We start from the raw sequence: 23,137 nt of genomic DNA on the forward strand, positions 1-23,137 counted from the left end.
GTCTGCTTCACTTCCTTCAAACGGGAGTGAATTTGGGCCTAAAATTATGGTCCATAAAGGTTCAAATGTCGGCCTTATCCATTTTCTTTCAAAGAGAATTGGCTTCTCTTCCTGAAGTACAGACTTTTGTGAAGGGCGTGCTGCATATTCAGCCTCCCTTTGTACCTCCGGTGGCGCCTTAAGACCTTAACGTGGTATTAAGTTTCCTCAAGTCACCTTGGTTTGAACCACTCAAAACAGTAGAGTTGAAATACCTCACTTGGAAAGTGGTCATGTTGTTGGCCTTAGCTTCTGCAAGGCGGGTTTCGGAATTGGCGGCTTTATCATATAAAAGCCCATACCTGATTTTTCACGTGGATAGGGCAGAGTTGAGGACTCGTCCTCAATTTCTGCCCAAGGTGGTCTCCTCTTTTCATATGAACCAACCTATTGTCGTGCCTGTGGCTACACGGGACTTGGAGGATTCCGAGTCCCTGGATGTGGTCAGGGCTTTGAAGATTTATGTGACCAGAACGGCTAGGATCAGGAAGACCGAAGCTCTGTTTGTTCTGTATGCGGCCAACAAGGTTGGCGCTCCTACTTCAAAGCAGACTATTGCTCGCTGGATCTGTAACACGTTTCAGCAGGCGCATTCTTCGGCAGGATTGCCATTGCCTAAATCGGTTAAGGCCCATTCCACTAGGAAGGTGGGCTCTTCTTGGGCGGCTGCCCGAGGGGTCTCGACACTACAACTGTGCCGAGCTGCTACTTGGTCGGGGTCAAACACCTTTGCAAAGTTCTATAAGTTTGATACCCTGGCTGAGGAGGACCTCCTGTTTGCTCATCGGTGCTGCAGAGTCATCCGCACTCTCCCGCCCATTTGGGAGCTTTGGTATAATCCCCATGGTCCTTACGGAGTCCCCAGCATCCTCTAGGACGTTAGAGAAAATAAGATTTTACTTACCGGTAAATCTATTTCTCGTAGTCCGTAGAGGATGCTGGGCGCCCGTCCCAAGTGCGGACTTCTTCTGCAAGACTTGTATATAGTTATTGCTTACATAAGGGTTATGTTATAGTTGATCGGGTTTGAACCGAGGCTATGTTATTGTTCATACTGTTAACTGGGTAGTTTATCGCAAGTTATACGGTGTGATTGGTGTGGCTGGTATGAATCTTGCCCTTAGATTTACAAAAATCCTTTCCTCGTACTGTTCATCTCCTCTGGGCACAGTTTCTCTAACTGAGGTCTGGAGGAGGGACATAGAGGGAGGAGCCAGTGCACACCCAGAATTCTAAAGTCTTTCTTAAAGTGCCCTATCTCCTGCGGAGCCCGTCTATTCCCCATGGTCCTTACGGAGTCCCCAGCATCCTCTACGGACTACGAGAAATAGATTTACCGGTAAGTAAAATCTTATTTTTTAAAAGAGTTAGGCACAGGGAGGCTGCTGGAAACAGCCTCCCTGCTTCGTGGGACTTAGGGGGGGAGTAGTGTCCAACCCTCTGAGGTTAATGGCCACTATCTCCGCTGACAGGACACTGAGCTCCTGAGGGTGATGATTGCAAGCCCCCGAGGTGACCGCTTACTCCCGCAGCATGCCGCCACCCCCTAACAGAGCCAGAAGACGTCGGTGGTGAGTAGGTTGCCGGCGACCCGACAAGCGGGGAACCGGTGAGAATGGCAGCATCAGGTTAGGAGCGCAGCACTGTAGCTGGGCTCAGAGGCGCTGCTGTGCGCCGCTGTGAGGGGTGCCCTGGGCCAGTGCGATACCCTTAAAATGGTCATCTGGGCTATCAGGGAAGGTATTCTACTGCTAGCAATGTGTTTTACCTCAGGCCAGTATAATCTTATAGTGCGGGAAGATGCGCCATGACAGGGGGCGGAGCTTCTCAGAGCGGATCCACCAGCTCACCAGCGCCATTTTCTCTCTGCAGATCACACACAGAGACGCTGACAGGGAGCGCTGACCCTCCACATAACTCCAGTTATACTGTGCAGTACCAGGGGTTATAGAAGGGGGGGAGAGAGTGTTATTCACAATTTTACACTGTGTAGTGTATTAAGGTTGCACAGTCAGCGCCAGGCTTTTATTATATAACTGCCTACTGGGGCGCTGTGCGGGTGCTGGCTCCATTAACTCTGTCTCTCTCTGAAGGTACTTGGGGGAAACTGTGTCTGACATTTTCCTGTGTGCATGTGTGTACATATTTCTCACATTACCATGTCCAGGTACTCTGTGTCTTGTGCTGCAGAGTATGCATCTTCCCCAGAGGAATCCATTCCATGTACTCAGGAATGTAATATCATGTCTCAGCCTTCTGAATCCGAACCGTTGTGGGTGGCTTCAATTTAAGGGAATGATATCCCAGATTTCATCTGGGATAGCTCATACTGAGGCTGAAACACAGGTTTTGAGTAAATCTGTAGAGGTTTTGTTTGGTTCTGTTCCTAATACCTCCTCAAACTCCTCTGGTATATGTCCAAAGAAGCGTGCTCTTACCCAAATTATGCGAGTCGACACGGATACCGACTCTGATACGAGAGACGGTGATGGGGATATGCGGGGGGGTGAGGCATCCATTGCAAATGGGGTACAGCTCATGATTGAGGCCATTAGGGATGTGTTACACATTACTGACAAAGCACCTGAGCAGGTCGAGGAGACTTTACAGACCATAAGAAAGCCTCCCTGACTTTTCCTGCGTCTAAGGAATTAAACACATTATTTGAAAAATCCTGGGAAAACCTGGAGAAAAAGTTACAGATCCAAAAAAGGGTTCTTGTTGCTTTTCCCTTCCCTGAGGAGGATAGGAAAAAGTGGGAAAACCCGCCTATATAGACGCTTCTATATCTAGACTGTCTAAAAAGGTGGTTTTATCTGTCCCTGGGTCTACCGCTTTGAAAGAACCGGCAGACCGCAAGATTGAGACTACGCTCAAATCCATATACACTGCTTCAGGCGTGGCTTTAAAGCCCACTATTGCCTGTGCATGGATTTCTAAAGCCATAGTAAAGTGGTCAGGCACATTACTTAAGGAATTAGATTCTCTGGATAGAAGTGACATTGAAATGTTTTTACATCACATACAGGATTCTGTGGGTTTCATGGTGGAGGCCATGAAGGACCTGGATCATCTGAATGCAAGGACGTCTTCCATGGCTGTCTCGGCACGCAGAGGACTCTGACTGTGCCAATGGTCTGCAGACGCGGAATCCAAGAGAAGTATGGAGAAACTACCCTTCACAGGTCAGGCTCTATTTGGGGAAGCATTGGATGCGTGGATCTCCACGGCAACCGCAGGTAAGTCAACCTTTCTTCCCTCAGCCACTCAGAAACCGGAAGAAAAATTTTCTACATCTACAATGCAGTCCTTTCGGACTGGCTCTGTTTCCTCAAAATCCTCAGCATGACGGTGGACCTCCCAGCCTGGAGAGCGGGCAGGTGGGAGCGAGACTCAGACTTTTTAGTCGCGCCTGGATATCATCCGGCCTGGATCCCGGGGTACAGGATATTGTGTCCCAGGGGTACAGACTGGAGTTTCAAGAGCTCCCACCTCACAGATTCTTCAAATCAGGCTTACCAGCTTTGCTGACGGAAAGGTCTATCCTGCAGGAAGCCATTCAAAAATTAGAAAAGGCAGATGTCATTGTTCCAGTTCCACCTCATCTGGAAAGCAAGGGTTACTATTCAAACCTATTTGTGGTACCGAAACTAGATGGATTGGTCACACCAATTTTGAACCTGAAGTCGTTAAACCCTCATCTAAGGGAATTCAAGTTCAAAATGGAGTCTCTGAGAGCGGTGATCTCAGGTCTGGAGGAGGGGGAATTCCTGGTATCCCTAGATATCAAGGATGCGTACCTCCACATTCCGATTTGGCCGCCACACCAGGCTTAACTCAAATTTGCACTGTTGGACTGTCACTAACAGTTCCAGGCACTGCCTGTCAGCCTCTCCACGGCACCAAGGGTGTTCACCAAGGTGATGGCAGAGATGATGGTACTCCTCCGCAGACTGGGAGTGAACATAATTCCATATCTGGACGATCTGCTGATAAAGGCATCGTCCAGGGAGAGGTTGTTTCAGTCCATTGCTCTCATGACTCGACTGCTCAGGGATCATGGAAGGATCCTCAATCTTCCAAAGTCACATTTGGAGCCGATAAGGAGATTGTCTTTCCTGGGGATGATCCACGACACAGAAGTACAGAGGGTGTTTCTACCGGTGGAGAAGGCGTTGGTGATACAAACAATGGTCCGGGATGCCTTAAAGCCTTCCTGGGTATCGGTTCATCAGTGCATTCGCCTTCTGGGGAAGATGGTTGCCTCCTACGAGGCTCTACAGTACGGAAGATTTCATGCACGGTCCTTCCAACTGGATCTCCTGGACAAGTGGTCCGGATCTCACCTGCACATGCACCAGAGAATTCGTCTGTCGCCGAAAGCCAGGATTTCACTCCTATGGTGGCTACAAATGCCTCACCTTCTCGAGGGCCGCAGGTTCGGGATTCAGAACTGGATTCTTCTAACCATGGATGCAAGTCTCAGAGGTTGGGGCGCTGTCACCCAAGGGGAAACCTCCTAATGAAGGTGGTCAAGTCTGGAATCCATTCTTCCAATAAACATTCTGGAACCAAGAGCCGTGTACAACGGTCTTCTACAAGCGGCACATCTTCTGCAAGATCAGGCCATTCAGGTGCAGTCGGACAATGTAACGACGGTAGCCTACATAAACCGACAGGGCGGAACGAAGAGCAGGGCTGCAATGTCTGAGGAAACAACAATCCTCCTTTGGGCAGAAAGACACGCAATGGCGCTGTCGGCAATCTTCATTCCGGGAGTGGACAACTGGGAAGCGGACTTCCTCAACAGACACGATCTCCACAGGCAGTGGCGGTGGACGCCCTGGTAACTCCGCGGATGTTCAAGTCAGTGTACGTGTTCCCTCCACTCCCACTCATCCCAAGAATTCTAAAACTCGTAAAGAAAACAAGAGTTCAGGCGATCCTCATTGCTCCGGACTGGCCAAGAAGTGCTTGGTACGCGGATCTTCTGGAGTTACTGCTGGAAGAGCCGAGGCCTCTTCCTCTTCGAGGGGACCTTCTGCAACAAGGGCCGTTGCTTATCAAGACTTACCACGGCTACGTTTGACGGCATGGAGGTTGAACACCGAATCTTAGCTCAGAAGGGCATTGCGGCCCAGGTTATTCCTGCCCTGATGCAGGCTATGAAAGGAGTAACATTAACACATTACCATCGCATTTGGAAAAAGTATGTGTATTGGTGTGAATCCAGGAATTTTCCTACGGTGGAGTTTCAACTTGGATTGTTTCTACTCTTCCTGCAAGCAGGTGTGGATGTGGGCCTTCGTTTGGGATCCATAAAGGTCCAAATTTCGGCCTTATCCATTTTCTTCCAGAAACAATTGGCTGCCCTCCCTGCGGTTCAGACTTTCTTGGAAGGGGTTCTGCACATCCATCCACCCTTTTGTGCCTCCTACGGCACCCTGGGATCTTAACGTGGTGGTGCAGTTCCTGCAATCGGATTGGATCGAGCCTTTACATGAGGTTGAGGTCAAGTTTCTCACTTTGGAAGGCTGTCACACTGTTGGCATTAGCATCTGCTAGACGTGTGTCAGAATTGGGGGATTTGTCCTGTAAAAGCCCCTACTTAATTTTCCGTGAGGATAGAGCTGAGCTCAGGACGCGTCAGCAGTTTATTCCAAAGGTTGTGTTGGCTTTTCATATCAACCAACCTATTGTGGTGCCAGTGGCTACGGACTCCTCAATTACCTCAAAGTCCTTGGATGTTGTGAGGGCTTTGAAGATCTATGTGAAGAGAACTGCTCGTCATAGAAAGTCGGACGCTCTGTTTGTCCATTATGATCCCAACAAGGTTGGGTGGCCTGCTTCTAAGCAGACGATTTCTCGCTGGATCAGGTTCACTATCCAGCATGCGTATTCTACGGCAGGATTGCCGTGTCCAAAATCTGTTAAGGCCCACTCTACTCGTAAGGTAGGTTCTTCCTGGGCGGCAGCCCGGGGTATCTCAGCTTTACAACTTTGCAGAGCAGCTACTTGGTCAGGGTCGAACACGTTTGCTAAGTTCTACAAGTTCGATACTTTGGCCTCTGAGGAGCTAAAGTTTGGTCAATCAGTTCTGCAGGAGCCTCCGCGCTCTCCCTCCCGTACTGGGAGCTTTGGTACATCCCCAGCATCCTCTAGGACATAAGAGAAAATAGGATTTTAATTACCTACCGGTAAATCCTTTTCTCGTAGTCCGTAGAGGATGCTGGGCGCCCGCCCAGCGCTTCGTTTTACTGCAGAAGTTACTTGGTTCAGTACTCCATTGTTACTTGGTTAAGTACTGTTGTTCAGTTGTTGCTGACTTGTTCAAGCTGGTTAGCTTGGTTTGCCTTGTTATGTGTAAGCTGGTGTGAATCTCGCCACTATCTGTGTATTTCCTTCTCTCGAAGTATGTCCGTCTCCTCGGGCACAGTTTCTAGACTGGGTCTGGTAAGAGGGGCATAGAGGGAGGAGCCAGCCCACACTATTAAACTCTTAAAGTGCCCATGGCTCCCAAGGGACCTGTCTATACCCCATGGTATTAATGTGGACCCCAGCATCCTCTACGGACTACGTGAAAAGGATTTACCGGTAGGTAATTAAAATCCTATTTTTTCTGCCCTAAGTTCAGTTGATATAATGAATTCTTTTTAAATTCTGTATCTCAGAAGTGTACATTGTCACAGTACAGTAAATGTTAGATGAACGCATTGTAGATCCCACACTACATTTTATTTTTTATTTTTTATTTTTTTGCTCCATTTTGAGCAACGTGGTTGACTAGTCACTTTTAATTTCCAAGCAAAACATTAGTGCATGAACATATGTGACCATGAGGATTATAAGGTACAGTGATAATTAATTTGTTTTTATAACACGCCTACTGGTCTTGGAAGTCTAGCTGACATTTATCAAGCAAGTTTGAGAAGACTGAGGCCCCCATTTATCAAGCCTTAAAGAGTGATAAATAGCACGGTGATAAATGGCCACCAGCCAATCAGCCCTAACTTACATGTCACAGGCTGTGTTTGAAAAATGACAGTTAGGAGCTGATTGGCTGGTACCTTATCACCATGCTATTTATCACTCTCCAAGGCTTGATAAATCTGGGCCTGAGTTTTCAGAGTATCTCTGGCATCTCCTTACTCCGATTTATTAACTACTACCCATTTTACTGTGCTGTGCACTGTAATGCCACCTGCTCATTCTTTGTATGTCAACATGTGATGTAGGAAGGAGGGATGGAATGGTGTGCTGAGATGCTGGGCGTGTTCCGGGGCTACAGTTTTCTAGTGCAGAAGGATGAGAATGTGTGCACCAAATGTAGCTCTCGGCCAAAACAAAGCATTCATCCTGCAGGACTGTTTAAGTAGTCTGTCTGGCTTATATTAGCTTTTGTTTCAGGTGAGAAAGAAAGATCCAAGCAAGTGGTAAAAAGATGTAGGTCTTTGGCTCAGACTGAAATGATAGATAGTGATTATTATTCCAAAAGAGATTATTTGAACATTGAAGGAAAATCTAGTATTGAGAAAAGAGGATTTTGGTACTTACCGATAAATCCATTTCTCTGAATCCTCTAGGGGACACTGGAACAATACTTAGACATTAGGGGTGTGAAGCTTGCGACCGGAGGTGTGGCACAATCTAAAATTAGCATTGTCTGCACAGCCGGCTCCTCCCCTTCACAGCCCTCCTCCCTCAGTTTGGAAAATTTGACTGAGAGAATAGGACATGACACTTGAGCACATGGCGAGGAACCGAACCGTACAACCTATCAAACAGCACCCAAGAACTCTTAACTGGAAAATCAACGCTGTTTGGAAAAACTTCGTAAAATCCATATTAGGCACAGAGCCACAATGTGATTTGATCCTATGACTTTGTTTGTCAAAGTCCTGGGACTAACTACGTGGGTCACAAGAGTCCTTTGAACAGGAAGTTTGAACCCAGCCGACTGACAGCACCGAGGCGGGCGTCCAGTGTCCCCTAGAGGATTCAGAGAAATGGATTTATCGGTAAGTACCAAAATCCTCTTTTCTCTTTCATCCACTAGGGGACACTGGAACAATATTTAGACATTAGGGGACGTCCCAAAGTTTACTCCCAGGGAGGGAGTGCTGTCGGTTGGCTGTAAACTTAAACGTCCGAACTTAGAGTTCCCGGATGCAAAAAGCCTCAACCTGTAAAATCCTGTGAACATGTGAGAACCCCAATGCCGCCCTGCCAAGTTGAGCCTTGGAAACCCCTCTGGCCTCCGCCCATGAGTCGCCCACTGGTCGTGGTAGAAGTACCCGTCTGAAACGGAACCTGTTTGTCACATGGAATGTAAGTTTGCCGAAAGGCAAAACTAGACCCAGATTGCTGAGATGCTGGCTAACGCTTTTGAGGCTCATCACAAAGAACCAAGACATAGTCCGACTTTCTGAAGGACGATGTAACCTGTAGGCAACCCCGGTAAACTCGGACAACAGCCGAGGACACGTCTCTATCTGTGAGATCCAGAAAATATGTTACTACAATTGGTTGAGTTACTCGAAGGTCCGAAACAACCATAGGAAGGTAACTACTTTTGTACTGAGTACTGCCCTAAAGCTCCCAACCTAGAAAACCCGCCTGGCCGGAGCCAAGACCAGTAGTAACGTGACCGTCAAGCTATTTCAGGTCTGTTTAAACACCAAATTTAAGTGCCAATACGCAGTAGGAAGACGAAGAAGGGGGTTGGATCCCCCGAACCCTTTGTAAAAAGGTTTGAACCTCTGGCAAGGATGTCAACCGCTGTCGAAATAGGACGGATGGACCCGAAACTTGACCGTTCAGAGAACCCAGCCTCTGTCCTACGTCCTGACCTGCCGAAAGGAACAGTAGAAGTAAGGAGAAGTGGAAGAACGCCGAAATTCACCCCCTCATGACACTAGTCCAAGTAGAACCTCTACTAATTCCTGTAGTAATGTATGTCTGTTACCGGCTTCCTAGCGGTAACCATCGTAAGAATAATAGATCCCGGTATCCCTCTGTTTCAGATGATCTGGGTTTCAATAACCGCGCCGGTAAAAACAGCCCGTTTCTGGATGTTGGCAATGGTCCCTGGGATAGCAGGGCCCCTTACTGAGGTGAATTTCAAGGATCTGCCGTTAGTAACCCACGCAGCGGGCCAATCTGGTGCGAATAGAATCACCGACCCTCGCTCTCGTTTGAACACACTTCAGAACCCTGAGAATGAGTTGTAAAGGTGGAAAAATTTAAACCTTCCTATAACACCAAGAAAGTGTTGATGTGTCCACTCCCTTAGCTGCTGGATTGCTTGTCCTGGACACAGCCCTTGTGGCTTTCTCTAACGCCATTCCGTTCCTCTTTCCTCCTTGACGGTTTACGTATGCCGTCGTCCTGACGATGTTCAACTGCATCCTTATGTGTTGACCCATGACTTGGACCTTTGACCAAGAAAAGGTATTCTCCCGGAGCGTCCAACTGTTCTGAAACTAATGCTATTCTAAGACGGCACCCCAACCTTTTGAGGCTGACGTCTGTTGGCAGGAACCACAAATCTCAACTGCCGAATCTCTAGCTTGCTGCGAGATTCCTGTGCAATGACAAATAAAGTAAGGAAGCGTGTATGTGTGGTGGAAGTCGGAATCTGACCTTGCTCTCTGAGCAATGAGGTTCGTCTGTAATGGACGGGAATGAAGACTGCCACCAACTGGCCAAAAATTTCCACACAAAGGTGTAGAAAATCGTCTGTGACCTCAGTATCTGAACCACTAATCTCTGTAGGTCCTGGACCTTGTTATTTGGTAAGAATCCTCTCAGTTGTACCCTGTCCGATAGGAGACTGAGGAATTGAAACTGTTGAGCTGGCCAGAGGTTGGATCTCTGGAAATTCATAATCTCCGCAAGTTGAAAGAGAATTGGATGGGATGTCTGAACATCTCTGATCAACTGGTCTCGAGAGGATGCATTGATTAGCAGGTCGCCTGGATAAGGACCTATGATGACTTCAACAGTCCCGAGTCTGCAACCATGAATGTCCTAATCTTCTGTAGATAAGGACCTATCGTGACTTTAACAGTCTGTAAAGAGTCTTGGGGCCAGTGAGAGACTGAACAGTAAGGCCCTGAATTGGCAGCTATCCATCAGCAGTGCAAACCTTAAAGCCTGGTGAGGGGCCCAGACCGGGATATGCAGATACGCATGTTCTAAACCCGCAATGATCAACTGGATCGATTCCAGCTTGAATTTGTAGACACTTAGCAACCAGCTGAAAACTTTAAAATTGAGTATCGGTCGGACTGTCCTGTCTGACTTGGTATGACAAAATGATTGGAGTAGAGAGCCATTTCTCACTGAGAGGCGGCAACTGGGAGAATGACCTCTGAACGTAGCATTCTTTCCATTGTCGGCAGTAGCTCTTATTCTACCTGAGGGCACCGAGGCAACTCCAGACCTTCGACCATCAAGGGGAATTCCAGGTGAGCCGTGAGACCGTCCTGCCACGGTCTTGTCAGCAGATTTATCCCGCTTACTGGCTCCTGTGAGCGGCCTCTACCTCTGCCCCCACGTACTTGTGTACCAAAAACTCTTCCTCGGGCTCGCAAGGACTGAGCTCTAAAGGAATTACACGCTGGTCCCGATAACCTTTCCTAACCTGTGTAATGGTTCTTGTATAAGGAGTAGGCAGACAAGTGGACGCTGTAGCTTGCGAATCCATTTGTCCAACACTGTACCGAAAAACAGCTCATCCTCAAAGGGTGGTATTCTACCGCACCTTCTAGCCGATCTGGCTAATGTAGAGATGCGCGATGTTATTCTGTGAATATCCCCAGAGGCTTGACACAAGTGTGGGGCTGAATCTCGAATGTGTTACGCCAGTTGGGTGACTTTTTTCAAGCCATTTTCCCCCTAAATAGCCTGTACTATGTGTCCTGACCATACTCCCATGGCCTTGTCAACCCACGGCAGACGAGCGTAGGCCTCTGTGCTGCAACTGTCACAAAATTTTGACGTTAAAGCTGCGTCAACCTCTTAAGGTCATTATATGAGGTAACGGTAAGATTGTCTTCTTCGACAACCTTCCTAGGAAAACACCCACAAGCGGCGGAAACTCCCACTTATGCTTATACTCTCAGGAAGGGGATAGGTTACTGGAAATCCCTTTTGGAATTTGAAAACGTTAGTCAGGTTGGTTCCCAAACCTCCTCCATTCGAGACTGGAAGGATTTAGGAATTGGAAAACGCTTTTGGAATTCGAACAATTCGAATCTACGGGCTCCTTTACCTATTGGACCTTAAAGTCTAGGATCACAGATTGTTGTGATTGCCGTGTCCTCTCCTGGAAAATCGGCGTTTAGGTTAGATTCAATGTACTCACCCATTGTATCAATGAGAATACCCGCTTCCCTCTTATTTCCGGTACAAGAGGAAGAGGCCCGTCTAACCGCCGTGAACATTGTTACCGCTTGTGTAAGAGGCGTTAACCTGATGAGAAATTCATCCATCGTCTGTGAGAATCCCGCCGCACTGATTGTTACGTGCGGGATTCTGGTATCCCATTGGAGATTCTATCTACCAGGTTAACCTTGTCCTAGCTGGAGCACTGCTCCCGGGTGGAGCGTCTAAGTAGGAATTGCACACCCCGGGACTGCCTTCCTCGGGCTTGAACCCGTGTGCTCTTCTTGATACATTATGTACAAACATACCAGGTCTCTTCCCGTTGGAGTCCTTTGCATGAAATCTGTCATGGAAACCCCCTACGAGGATATTTCGTGGTGCTTTCACCGTTTAACTAGGAAGAGAAAGGCTGTGAGAAATGACGGAAGCAAAGTTATCGGATCCGGCTGGAATTACTATTCCTTTCTTTATATAGAAACAACAGGACAAAAATATATTTATATAAATAAATAATAAAAATAACAAAATAAATAAGTGAAACACCAGCCTATATGCGACCTCCATGCTGCGATGGTAGGGTTTGTATCCGCTTGCTTCTAAGTATTTTCGTTAGGATCTTTATAATAGAAGTCCGTTGAAAATATAAGTAGTATAGTAAAATGATATGTTCAGGAGATCTCACCTTTCTGAGTATATGTTGGCACCAGTAGAGGGAGCTAGTGCTACACATGCACATCCCTCATGATAGTTTTACTAGTGGGAGGGCTTACCCTTCCCTGTTGCTGGCGCCAGATAGGAATTAATAAAATGGCCGACATTGAAATTTTTATGACAGTTCATTATGTACTGGCCACTAGTTTCAGGGATATGAGGTAAACATATGGGGAGGCGCGCCTATGTACTAAGTGCCCTCCATATTTTCCTTTTATCACAGGGTAATTCAGATTAAACCGTTCATCCGGGCTGAATGGTCTCTTCAGCCCTTCTGAAACTGCAGTGTTTATGGCGCGCGCTACGGGACCGTTAATACCAAGTCCCGTATCGGCGCTGTCTCTGTGCGTATGGACTTTGTAAGACCCGCAGTGGCGCAGGGTCCTATGTCTGCCCCCTCTATGTGGCTCTCTGCACGCTACGGGATCGCTTACCAAGTCCCGTAGTGGCGCTTCTTCTCTCCTGGTGACGCACGCTACTGGACCGTTTCACTCAGTCCCGCAGCGGCGCCACTGTCTGATGGTATGGGATTGTTACACTGAGTCCCGCAGCGGCGCCCCTGTCTGCCTGTGATGGACGCTACGGGACCAATCTCCTCAGTCCCATAGCGGCGCCTCCTTTTTTGCCTGCCCAGTGGAAAGTTAATTATTAAAATTTATATGTGGGTAGGATTCAAAACCAGGTCTCAGTGCTTATAGCACTGGCTATTAGATACTGAGCCACAGTGGCTACCTATCGCTGTTTATAGCTGTTATTGGGAAGATAAAATCAATATACTACCTAAGTGCTGCGGGGGCCATTTTAAAAACAATCTGTACTTACAGTTGTTGGTAAGGAGATGCAGACCCCTTCATCTGGAATCATTGTCTCCACTCCTGAACTTTGTCCCCCTTTTATTAGGGGGACGCAGTCTTTTTATCTGGTAAAGCCTGCACCCCCTTTCATTTAGGTGGGATCGGGCATTTACCATCTTTTAGTTCAAAAACCTGCACCCTCCCTTTAGTTAGGAGGGTTTGGGTCAGTATAAAAAGGAAAAAGAAAGAAGAAAATCAATTAATAATCAAAGAAAACTTCTAGGAGCAGGAGCTCCCTTCTGTACTTGCACCTCCTTCGGCACAATTTTCCAAACTGAGGGAGGAGGGCTGTGAAGGAGGAGGAGCCGGCTGTGCAGACAATGCTAATTTTAGATTGTGCCACACCTCCGGTTGCAAGCTTCACACCCCTAATGTCTAAGTATTGTTCCAGTGTCCCCTACTGGATGAAAGAGAAATTAGAGATGCCTAGAAAATTAGTTATGTATGATGTGGACATTTATTGAAATATCTGTATAAATTCTTATGCATAACTGCAGCAGTAGACATAGCTGAACATAGATCACACTTTGAAGAACCTAGTTCCAATAACCTAATATTGTCTACATAATTCGCTCGTAAAAGCTTTAATTTTAATGTAATGGATAGAGGGGGAGATTAGGGAGGTCAATCCCGGGATCAGCGGGATCCCGGATTTAGGCCCAAAAATTGGCGTGATTCAATCCCGGGATTGGAAGCTCCAATCCCGGTGATTGAGGGATCAGCGTTGAGTGTCCTTAGGACGCTCAGACACTGCCCGGCTTCCTCATCCCAAGTCCCCAGCGCAGCATGATGTGCAGTGAGAGGTCACGCTACGCCGTCACGCCGCTGGGAGAGAGCAGCTGATGTTTCCCACCTGCCCTGACCCGGTGCATGGCGAGTTATGTCTGCGGAGGGGGGCGGCCACACAGGAAAACGCCAATCCCGGGATAGACCATTTTTCAATCCCAATACCCAGGATTTTAAAAAAATGGCCCGGGATTGGCCTCCCTAGGGGAGATGTATGAAGCAGAGAAGAGTGGAGAAGTGAGCCTGTGAAGAAGTTGTCATGGCAACCAAGCAGCTGCTACCTATAATTTGATAGAGTGCACTTGATAAATGTTACCTCAAAGTTGATTGGTTACCACCATGGGCAATTTCTCCACTGACTCACTTCTCCACTCTTTTTTTCAGTGCTCCATTCATCTCCCCCATAGTTCCGGAAACGTTGGTCTAATAACACACCAGCCAGTCAGCTCCTGTCATTTTTAAAATCCGTAATGATTGGCTGATGTGTTACCACCTTCCACTTATCACTGGTTTATCACTTCTTTATCCCTTCTCCAGGCTTAATACATATTTCTCCATGGTTCCTATAGTGGATGCAGCTATAGCTACTGTCTTGCCCTATCAACATTAAATGGTTTTTTTCAGGGGCCAAAGTTGGTATCAGAACACTGGATCATTTGATTCTTCCAAAGCCTAAAGAGAATATAAGTTTGTTTGTGGCTCTGTGGAAATTTAGTTTGATATTTGAAGCATTAAATTGTGTACCATTTGAACCTATTCCTGAAGTCACACGATGGATGACTCATGGCTATTTTTCCTAGTAACAATTACCTCTGTTACATTTGGAGCATTACAGGCACTATGTGGCCTCTTGTGATCATAACAACCTATTTGTTATCCTACGGTTTCTCTTCAGAAGCTGCAGCTTATTTACAGCAGGGAAGATCAGCTTTTAGCATTCGTTGTCAAACCAGGATGTCATTCTGTCCAAGGAGTCTGGTGACCTTAATCGGGATAGATATTTGTATGCAAATGCTCATTATACATTTATTTTGCTGGGTGTTGCCTGACCTTTTCTCTAACGTCCTAAGTGGATGCTGGGGACTCCGTCAGGACCATGGGGTTTAGCGGCTCCGCAGGAGACAGGGCACAATAATAAAAGCTTTAGGATCAGGTGGTGTGCACTGGCTCCTCCCCCTATGACCCTCCTCCAAGCCTCAGTTAGATTTTTGTGCCCGGCCGAGAAGGGTGCAATCTAGGTGGCTCTCCTGAGCTGCTTAGAATAAAAGTTTAAGTTAGGTTTTTTATTTTCAGTGAGTCCTGCTGGCAACAGGCTCACTGCTACGAGGGACTTAGGGGAGAGAAGTAAACTCACCTGCGTGCAGGATGGATTTGCTTCTTAGGCTACTGGACACCATTAGCTCCAGAGGGAGTCGGAACACAGGTCTCACCCTGGGGTTCGTCCCGGAGCCGTGCCGCCGACCCCCCTTGCAGATGCTGAAGTTGAAGAGGTCCAGAGGTCCAGAAACAGGCGGCAGAAGACTTTCAGTCTTCATAAGGTAGCGCACAGCACTGCAGCTGTGCGCCATTGTTGTCAGCACACTTCATACCAGCGGTCACTGAGGGTGCAGGGCGCTGGGGGGGGCGCCCTGGGCAGCAATGTATTATACCTTTTGTATGGCTAAAATACATCACATATAGCCCTTGAGGCTATATGGATGTATTTAACCCCTGCCAGATCTCACAAACTCCGGGAGAAGAGCCCGCCGTTTTAGGGGGCGGGGCCTATTCTCCTCAGCACACGGCGCCATTTTCCTGCTCAGCTCTGCTGTGAGGAAGGCTCCCAGGCTCTCCCCTGCACTGCACTACAGAAACAGGGTTAAAACAGAGAGGGGGGGCACTTATTTGGCGATATGATTACATATGTGAAAATGCTATAAGGGAAAACACTTGTATAAGGGGTTGTCCCTGTATAATTATAGCGTTTTTGGTGTGTGCTGGCAAACTCTCCCTCTGTCTCCCCAAAGGGCTAGTGGGGTCCTGTCCTCTATCAGAGCATTCCCTGTGTGTGTGCTGTGTGTCGGTACGTGTGTGTCGACATGTAGGAGGACGATGTTGGTGAGGAGGCGGAGCAAATTGCCTGTATTGGTGATGTCACTCTCTAGGGAGTCGACACCGGAATGGATGGCTTATTTAGGAATTACGTGATAATGTCAACACGATGCAAGGTCGGTTGACGACATGAGACGGCCGGCAAACAAATTAGTACCTGTCCAGGCGTCTCAGACACCGTCAGGGGCTTGTAAAAACGCCCATTTACCTCAGTTGGTCGACACAGACACGGACACTGACTTCAGTGTCGACGGTGAAGAAACAAACGTATTTTCCTTTAGGGCCACACGTTACATGTTAAGGGCAATGAAGGAGGTGTTACATATTTCTGATACTACAAGTACCACAAATAAGGGTATTATGTAGGGTGGGAATAATCTACTTGTAGTTTTTCCTGAATCAGATAAATTAAAGTGTGTGATGATACGTGGGTTTCCTCCGATAGAAAATTATTGGAGGTATACCCTTTCCCGCCAGAAGTGAGGGCGAGTTGGGAAACACACCTTAGGGTGGATAAGGCGCTCACACGCTTATAAAAACAAGTGGCGTTACCGTCTCCAGATACGGCCGCCCTCAAGGAGCCAGCTGATAGGAAGCTGAAAAATATCCTAAAAAGTATATACACACATACTGGTGTTATACTACGACCAGCAATCGCCTCAGCCTGGATGTGCAGCGCTGGGGGGGCTTGGTCGGATTTCCTGACTGAAAATATTGATACCCTTGACAGGAACAATATTTTATTGACTATAGAGCATTTTAAGGATGCATTTCTATATATGCGAGATGCGCAGAGGGATATTTGCATTCTGGCATCAAGAGTAGATGTGATGTCCATATCTGCCAGACGATGTTTATAGACACGACAGTGGTCAGGTGATGCAGATTCCAGACGGCACATGGAAGTATTGCCGTATAAAGGGGCGGTCCATCGGACCTGGTGGCCATGGCAACAGCTGGAAAATCCACTTTTGTTACCCCAAGTCACATCTCAGCAGAAAAGGACACAGTCTTTTCAGTCTCAGTCCTTTCGTACCCATAAAGGCAGGCGGGCAAAAGACCAGTCATATCTGCCCAGGGTTAGAGGAAAGGGAAGAAGACTGCAGCAGGCAGCCCATTCCCAGGAACAGAAGTCCTCCACAGCTTCTGCCAAGTCCGCAGCATGACGCTGGGGCCATACAAGCGGACTCAGGTGCGGTGGGGGGTCATCTCAAGAGTTTCAGCACGCAGTGGGCTCACTCGCAAGTGGACTCCTGGATCCTACACGTAGTATCCCAGGTGTACATTGGAAATTCGAGACGTCTTCCCCTCACAAGTTCCTGAAGTCTGCTTTACCAACGTCTCCCTCCGACAGGGAGGCAGTATTGGGAAAAAATTCACAGGCTGTATTCCCAGCAGGTGATAATCAAAGTACCCCTCCTACAACAAGGGAAGGGGTATTATTCCACACTATATTGTGGTACTGAAGCCAAACGGCTCGGTGAGATCTAAAAGATTTGAACAATTACATACAAGGGTTCAAATCAAGATGGAGTCACTCAGAGCAGTGATAGCGAACCAGGACGATATGGGTCACTGGATATCAGGGACGCTTACCTACATGTCCAAATTTTGCCCTTCTCACCAAGGGTATCTCAGGTTCGTGGTACAGAACTGTCACTATCAGTTCAGACGCTGCCGTTTGGATTGTCCACGGCACCCCGGGTCTTTACCATGGTAATGGCCGAAATGATGATTCTTCCTAAAAGAAATATGGACGCTTTCCTGATAAGGGCAAGGTCCAGAGAACAGTTGGCGGTCGGAGTAACACTATCTCAAGTAGTTCTACGACAGCACGAGTGGATTCTAAATATTCCAAAATCGCAGCTTTTTCCGACGACACGTCTAATGTTCCTAGGAATGATTCTGGACACAGTCCAGAAAAGGATGTTTTCTCCCGGAGAAGAAGGCCAGGGAGTTATCCGAGCTAGTCAGGAACCTCCTAAAACCAGGAAAAGTATCAGTGCATCATTGCACAAGGGTCCTGTGAAAAATGGTGGTTTCTTACAAAGCGATCCCATTCGGTAGATTTCACGCAAGAACCTTTCAGTGGAATCTGCTGGGAAAATGGTCTGGATCGCATCTTCAGATGCATCAGCGGATAACCCTGTCTCCAAGGACAAGGGTGTTTTCTTCTGCGGGGGCTGCAGAGTGCTCATCTATGAAAGGGCCGCAGATTCGACATTCAGGACTGGGTCCTGGTGACCACGGATGCCAGCCTGAGTGGCTGGGGAGCAGTCACACAAGGAAAAAATTTCCAGGGAGTGTGATCAAGTCTGGAGACTTCTCTCCACATAAATATACTGGAGCTAAGGGCAATTTACAAGGCTCTAAGCTTAGCAAGACCTCTGCTTCAAGGTCAGCCGGTATTGATCCAGTGGGACAACATCACGACAGTCGCCCACGTAAACAGACAGGGCGGCACATGAAGCAGGAGGGAAATGGCAGAAACTGCAAGGATTCTTCGCTGGGCGAAAAATCATGTGATAACACTCTCAGCAGTGTTAATTCCGGGAGTGGAAAACTGGGAAGCAGACTTCCTCAGCAGGCATAACCTCCACCCGGGAGAGTGGGGACTTCAGCGGGAAGTCTTCCACATGATTGTAAACCGTTGGGAAAAACCAAAGGTGGACATGATGGCGTCCCGCCTGAACAAAAAACTAGACAGATATTGCGCCAGGTCAAGGGACCCTCAGGCAATAGCGGTGGACGCTCTGGTAACACTGTGGGTGTACCAGTCAGGGTATGTGTTCCCTCCTATGCATCTCATACCAAAAGTACTGAGAATCATAAGAAGGAGATGAGTAAGAACGATACTCGTGGTTCCGGATGGGTCAAGAAGGACTTGGTACCCGGAACTTCAAGAGATGCTCACGGAAGAACCGTGGCCTCTACCTTTAAGAGAGGACCTGCTCCAGCAGGGGCCTTGTCTGTTCCAAGACTTACCGCGGCTGCGTTTGACGGCATGGCAGTTGAACGCCGGATCCTGAAAGGGCATTCCAGATGAAGTCATCCCTACCCTGGTCGAAGCCAGGAAGGATGTAACTGCAAAACATTTTCACCGCATTTGGCGAAAATATGTTGCGTGGTGTGAGGCCAAGAAGGTCCCTACAGAGGAATTCCAACTGGGTCGTTTCCTACATTTCCTGAAAACAGGACTGTCTATGGGCCTAAAATTAGGGTCCATTAAGGTTCAAATTTCGACCATGTCGAATTTCTTCCAGAAAGAACTGGCTTCACTGCCTGAAGTTCAGACGTTTGTAAAAGGGGTACTGCATATACAGCCTCCTTTTGTGCCCCCAGTGGCACCTTGGGATCTCAATGTTGTTTTGAGTTTCCTAAAGTCACATTGGTTTGATCCACTCACCACTGTGGAATTAAAATATTTCACATGGAAGGTGAAGATTCTATTAGCCCTGGCTTCAGCCAGGCGTGTGTCAGAATGGGCGGCTTTATCATATAAAAGCCCTTACTTAATTTTTCATTCTGACAGGGCAGAATTGAGGACTCGTCCTCAATTTCTCCTTAAGGTGTTTTCTGTTTTTCACATGAACCAACCTATTGTGGTACCTGCGGCTACTAGGGACTTGGAGGACTCCAAGTTACTTGACGTTGTCAGGGCCCTGAAAATATGTTTCCAGGACGACTGGAGTCAGAAAATCTGACTCGCTGTTTAGCCTGTATGCACCCAACAAGATGGGTGTTCCTGCTTCTAAGCAGATGATTGCTCGCTGGATTTGTAGTACAATTCAGCTTGCACATTCTGGGGCAGGCTTGCCACAGCCAAAATCAGTAAAAGCCCATTCCACAAGGAAGTGGGCTCATCTTGGGCGGCTGCCCGAGGGGTCTCGGCTTTACAACTTTGCCGAGCTGCTACTTGGTCAGGGGCACACCCTGACTGAGGAGGACCTGGAGTTCTCTCATTCGGTGCTGCAGAGTCATCCGCACTCTCCCGCCCGTTTGGGAGCTTTGGTATAATCCCCATGGTCCTGACGGAGTCCCCAGCATCCACTTAGGACGTTAGAGAAAATAAGAATTTACTTACCGATAATTCTATTTCTCGTAGTCCGTAGTGGATGCTGGGCGCCCATCCCAAGTGCGGATTGTCTGCAATACTTGTACATAGTTATTGTTACAAAAATCGGGTTATTCTTGTTGTGAGCCATCTTTTCAGAGGCTCCTTCGTTGTTATCATACTGTTAACTGGGTTCAGATCACAGGTTGTACGGTGTGATTGGTGTGGCTGGTATGAGTCTTACCCGGGATTCAATATCCTTCCTTATTATGCACGCTCGTCCGGGCACAGTATCCTAACTGAGGCTTGGAGGAGGGTCATAGGGGGAGGAGCCAGTGCACACCACCTGATCCTAAAGCTTTTATTATTGTGCCCTGTCTCCTGCGGAGCCGCTAAACCCCATGGTCCTGACGGAGTCCCCAGCATCCACTACGGACTACGAGAAATAGAATTATCGGTAAGTAAATTCTTATTATTTCCCATTCCTTCTAGGTAAAACTGAGGAGGAATACCGCCACCAGCTTGGCAGCTATGGGATTTCTGGTGAACTTGCAGTGAGGCCTGTTGTCAGTCTTTCTGGAGGCCAAAAGAGTCGTGTTGCTTTTGCTCAGATGACCATGCCATGGTAAGAGAATGCTGATTGAATTTCTTGGTCCCTGTCATACACTGTCTTAAGGTAAAAAAAAAAAAAAAAGTTTTAGTTTTAGAGAGAATGGTTATGTATAATGTCTCTTGTATGGCTATGTGAATTATTTGTTAGCTAATTATGTGAATATTTTTGTGTTTTCATATGTATTCTGTATTGTCCTTGTTCTTTCAGTCCCAACTTTTACATTCTGGATGAACCCACGAATCACTTAGATATGGAGACCATTGAAGCTTTGGGCCAAGCACTGAATAAATTCCGGGTATAACATTTTCTTTTTTTCCTTCTTTCGTAACCCTCTACTTGATGAATACTTTCCACTTATATCCTAAGCCGCATACCTTTTTGTGGTCTGTAGTCATTTTCATGAATGTAATGTTGTCCTGATATCTAATGTCATTCACTGTCTTCTCTTCAGGGAGGAGTGATCCTAGTTTCTCACGACGAGCGGTTTATCCGACTTGTTTGTCGGGAGCTATGGGTCTGTGAAAATGGCGGAGTGACTCGAATGGAGGGAGGTTTCGATGAATACCGGGACATCTTGCAGGAACAGTTCCGCAAAGAGGGCTTCCTATAATTGAACTCTACAAGAGTTTGGCAATGCTCTTGTGTTTTTCCCCAGCTTCGTGGGTGTCCTGTGCATACTGACTGTCACAAATTGGGGAGCAAGAATTCTGACCTTTAAACAAGCGGGTGTTCTGCAAAGATATGCTCCAGGAGCCTGCAGCTAAGACTGATAGGTTTGAGAGCTGAGGAATGATATTTATTATCCAAGCAGTAAAGACTGAGCAGTGATAGGATTTGTTTATGTGAAATTATGTTATGCTGCACATTACCATATTTAACCAATTCATTTCTTTTATGCCCTCCTGAGACTTACTGCAAATCCAATCCTAAATTACATACTTTGCTGTTTATTTAATATGTAAATCAAAGTTGATGCTGCTCATTAACAAATGCTGTTCATTTTATACTGCAGATCTATTGATTAATGAGGATTTTAACTTAATGGTTCTGCTTTCTATCACCCCACTGTGCCATGTACATCTTGTGTAATATAAGTAGTAGAATCGTTTGTCTATGATTTTATTATTTGTTACTGTCAGGACATCCCAGCTCACAGATTATGCTGGCATTAAGCCAGTAGGCAAGGGCTTAGGGTCCTTGTTGATAAGTTAATGGTTAGTGGACAACATTTTCTCTTATGTATAAATGAAACACACTTGAGTCCTCCAGCCTTTACATACAGTATAGTAGGTGTGCAGTCGCTTACTATGTTCCATACAGAGAATATTTTATGTTCTTTATTTGCCACAATTCTAGCGATTTAGCTAGGTAAAGCCTGATAAAATGATGCCAGTTCTCATAGTAGTGTGCAGTCAACATCTTGCTCAGTGTAAACAGCTATCTCTCGCTTCCTGTTAAGTTATTAGGGGTGCCAGGAGATGTGAAACTACCAAGGTGTAAATAAAGAGCAAAATGACCATACTTTTGTTGTGCTTATTTAACCACTTTGTAGCATCTATCTTACGATTTATATAGACATTACTTGTCTCTGGTAAATTATTTTGGTGTACTTTAAGAAGAAGAATAACAGTGTTCTCTATATAACTGGAGCCAGACAGCAGAGGGCATTGTGTAATGGCTGTTCCCATGCCTGTCATTCACGCATTCCCATGTTATTCATTTTGAGAAAAGAGTAAGAGGTAATCTGTAGTGAAACCTGCAGCAGCTATTTTGGAGAACTAGGTCAAGGCTAACTCAAGCCTTAGTCGGACCATAATTGGCCTACTCACAAAGTGGTGTTTGTACTATGTTTTATCAGCTGTTAAAATGCATACATAAACCTGATTGTGTTGCGTTTACAGAAGTGTTAGTATTTAAGCCTGCATACCTGTATATGACAAAACAGGAAGTTATCTGGTTCAAGTGAAATGAGTGTAGGGGGGAATTCAATTGTTTGAAAAGTCGGTTGGGTGTCTGTTTTTTCCGGTCTATTAGATTGTTTTTTTTCGGTCTATTAGATAGGAAAAAACAATCTAATAGACCGGAAAAAACAGACACCCAACCGACTTTTCAAACAATTGAATTCCCCCCATAGAAACACTTAAGGGGACATGTATCAAACCTTGGAGTGAGATAAAGTACCAGCCAATCCTCTCCTAACTGCCATGTTACAGGCTGAGAGGCAGATTTACTAAGCCTGGTAAAGTGATAAAGTGGAAGGTGATAAAGCACCAGCCAGTCACTCCTGTCATTTTTGAAACACAGCCTGTAACATGGCAGTAAAGAGCAAATTATCACCTTCTACTTTATCACTTTACCAGGCTTTATAAATCTGCCCCTCAGTTTGAAAAATGACAGGAGCTGGTTGGTTGGTTGGTGCAATAGAGATGAAGGCTTTCAACTACACATCCGATGCAGTGACATGGAACAAGAATCGCTTAAAAACTTAAATACAAAAACTCTATCAGAAACATCCGTAAATGCTGATCATTTTTTTAATTGAAGAGTTTATTGAAGGCATTAAGTAAATACAGTAAACAGATGGGGAAAAAAGCCATTACT

At 46.7% G+C, this 23,137-nt stretch overlaps 1 protein-coding gene across 1 annotated transcript in view; it reads left to right on the forward strand.

The window, feature by feature from the left end:
* The window catches only part of LOC134909580 (ATP-binding cassette sub-family F member 3-like), an 86,713-nt gene extending 64,656 nt beyond the window's left edge, over nucleotides 1-22,057 (forward strand). Inside the window, exons 19-21 of the mRNA XM_063916589.1 lie at nucleotides 20,416-20,548; nucleotides 20,744-20,831; nucleotides 20,988-22,057. Coding sequence (XP_063772659.1) covers nucleotides 20,416-20,548; nucleotides 20,744-20,831; nucleotides 20,988-21,146 — 380 coding nt within the window. The 3' untranslated portion in view covers nucleotides 21,147-22,057. The remainder of the gene's footprint in view (nucleotides 1-20,415; nucleotides 20,549-20,743; nucleotides 20,832-20,987) is intronic.
* The last annotated feature ends 1,080 nt before the right edge of the window (nucleotides 22,058-23,137 follow it).

Source organism: Pseudophryne corroboree, chromosome 4, assembly GCF_028390025.1.
Source record: "Pseudophryne corroboree isolate aPseCor3 chromosome 4, aPseCor3.hap2, whole genome shotgun sequence".
Taxonomy (NCBI): Eukaryota; Metazoa; Chordata; class Amphibia; order Anura; family Myobatrachidae; genus Pseudophryne; species Pseudophryne corroboree.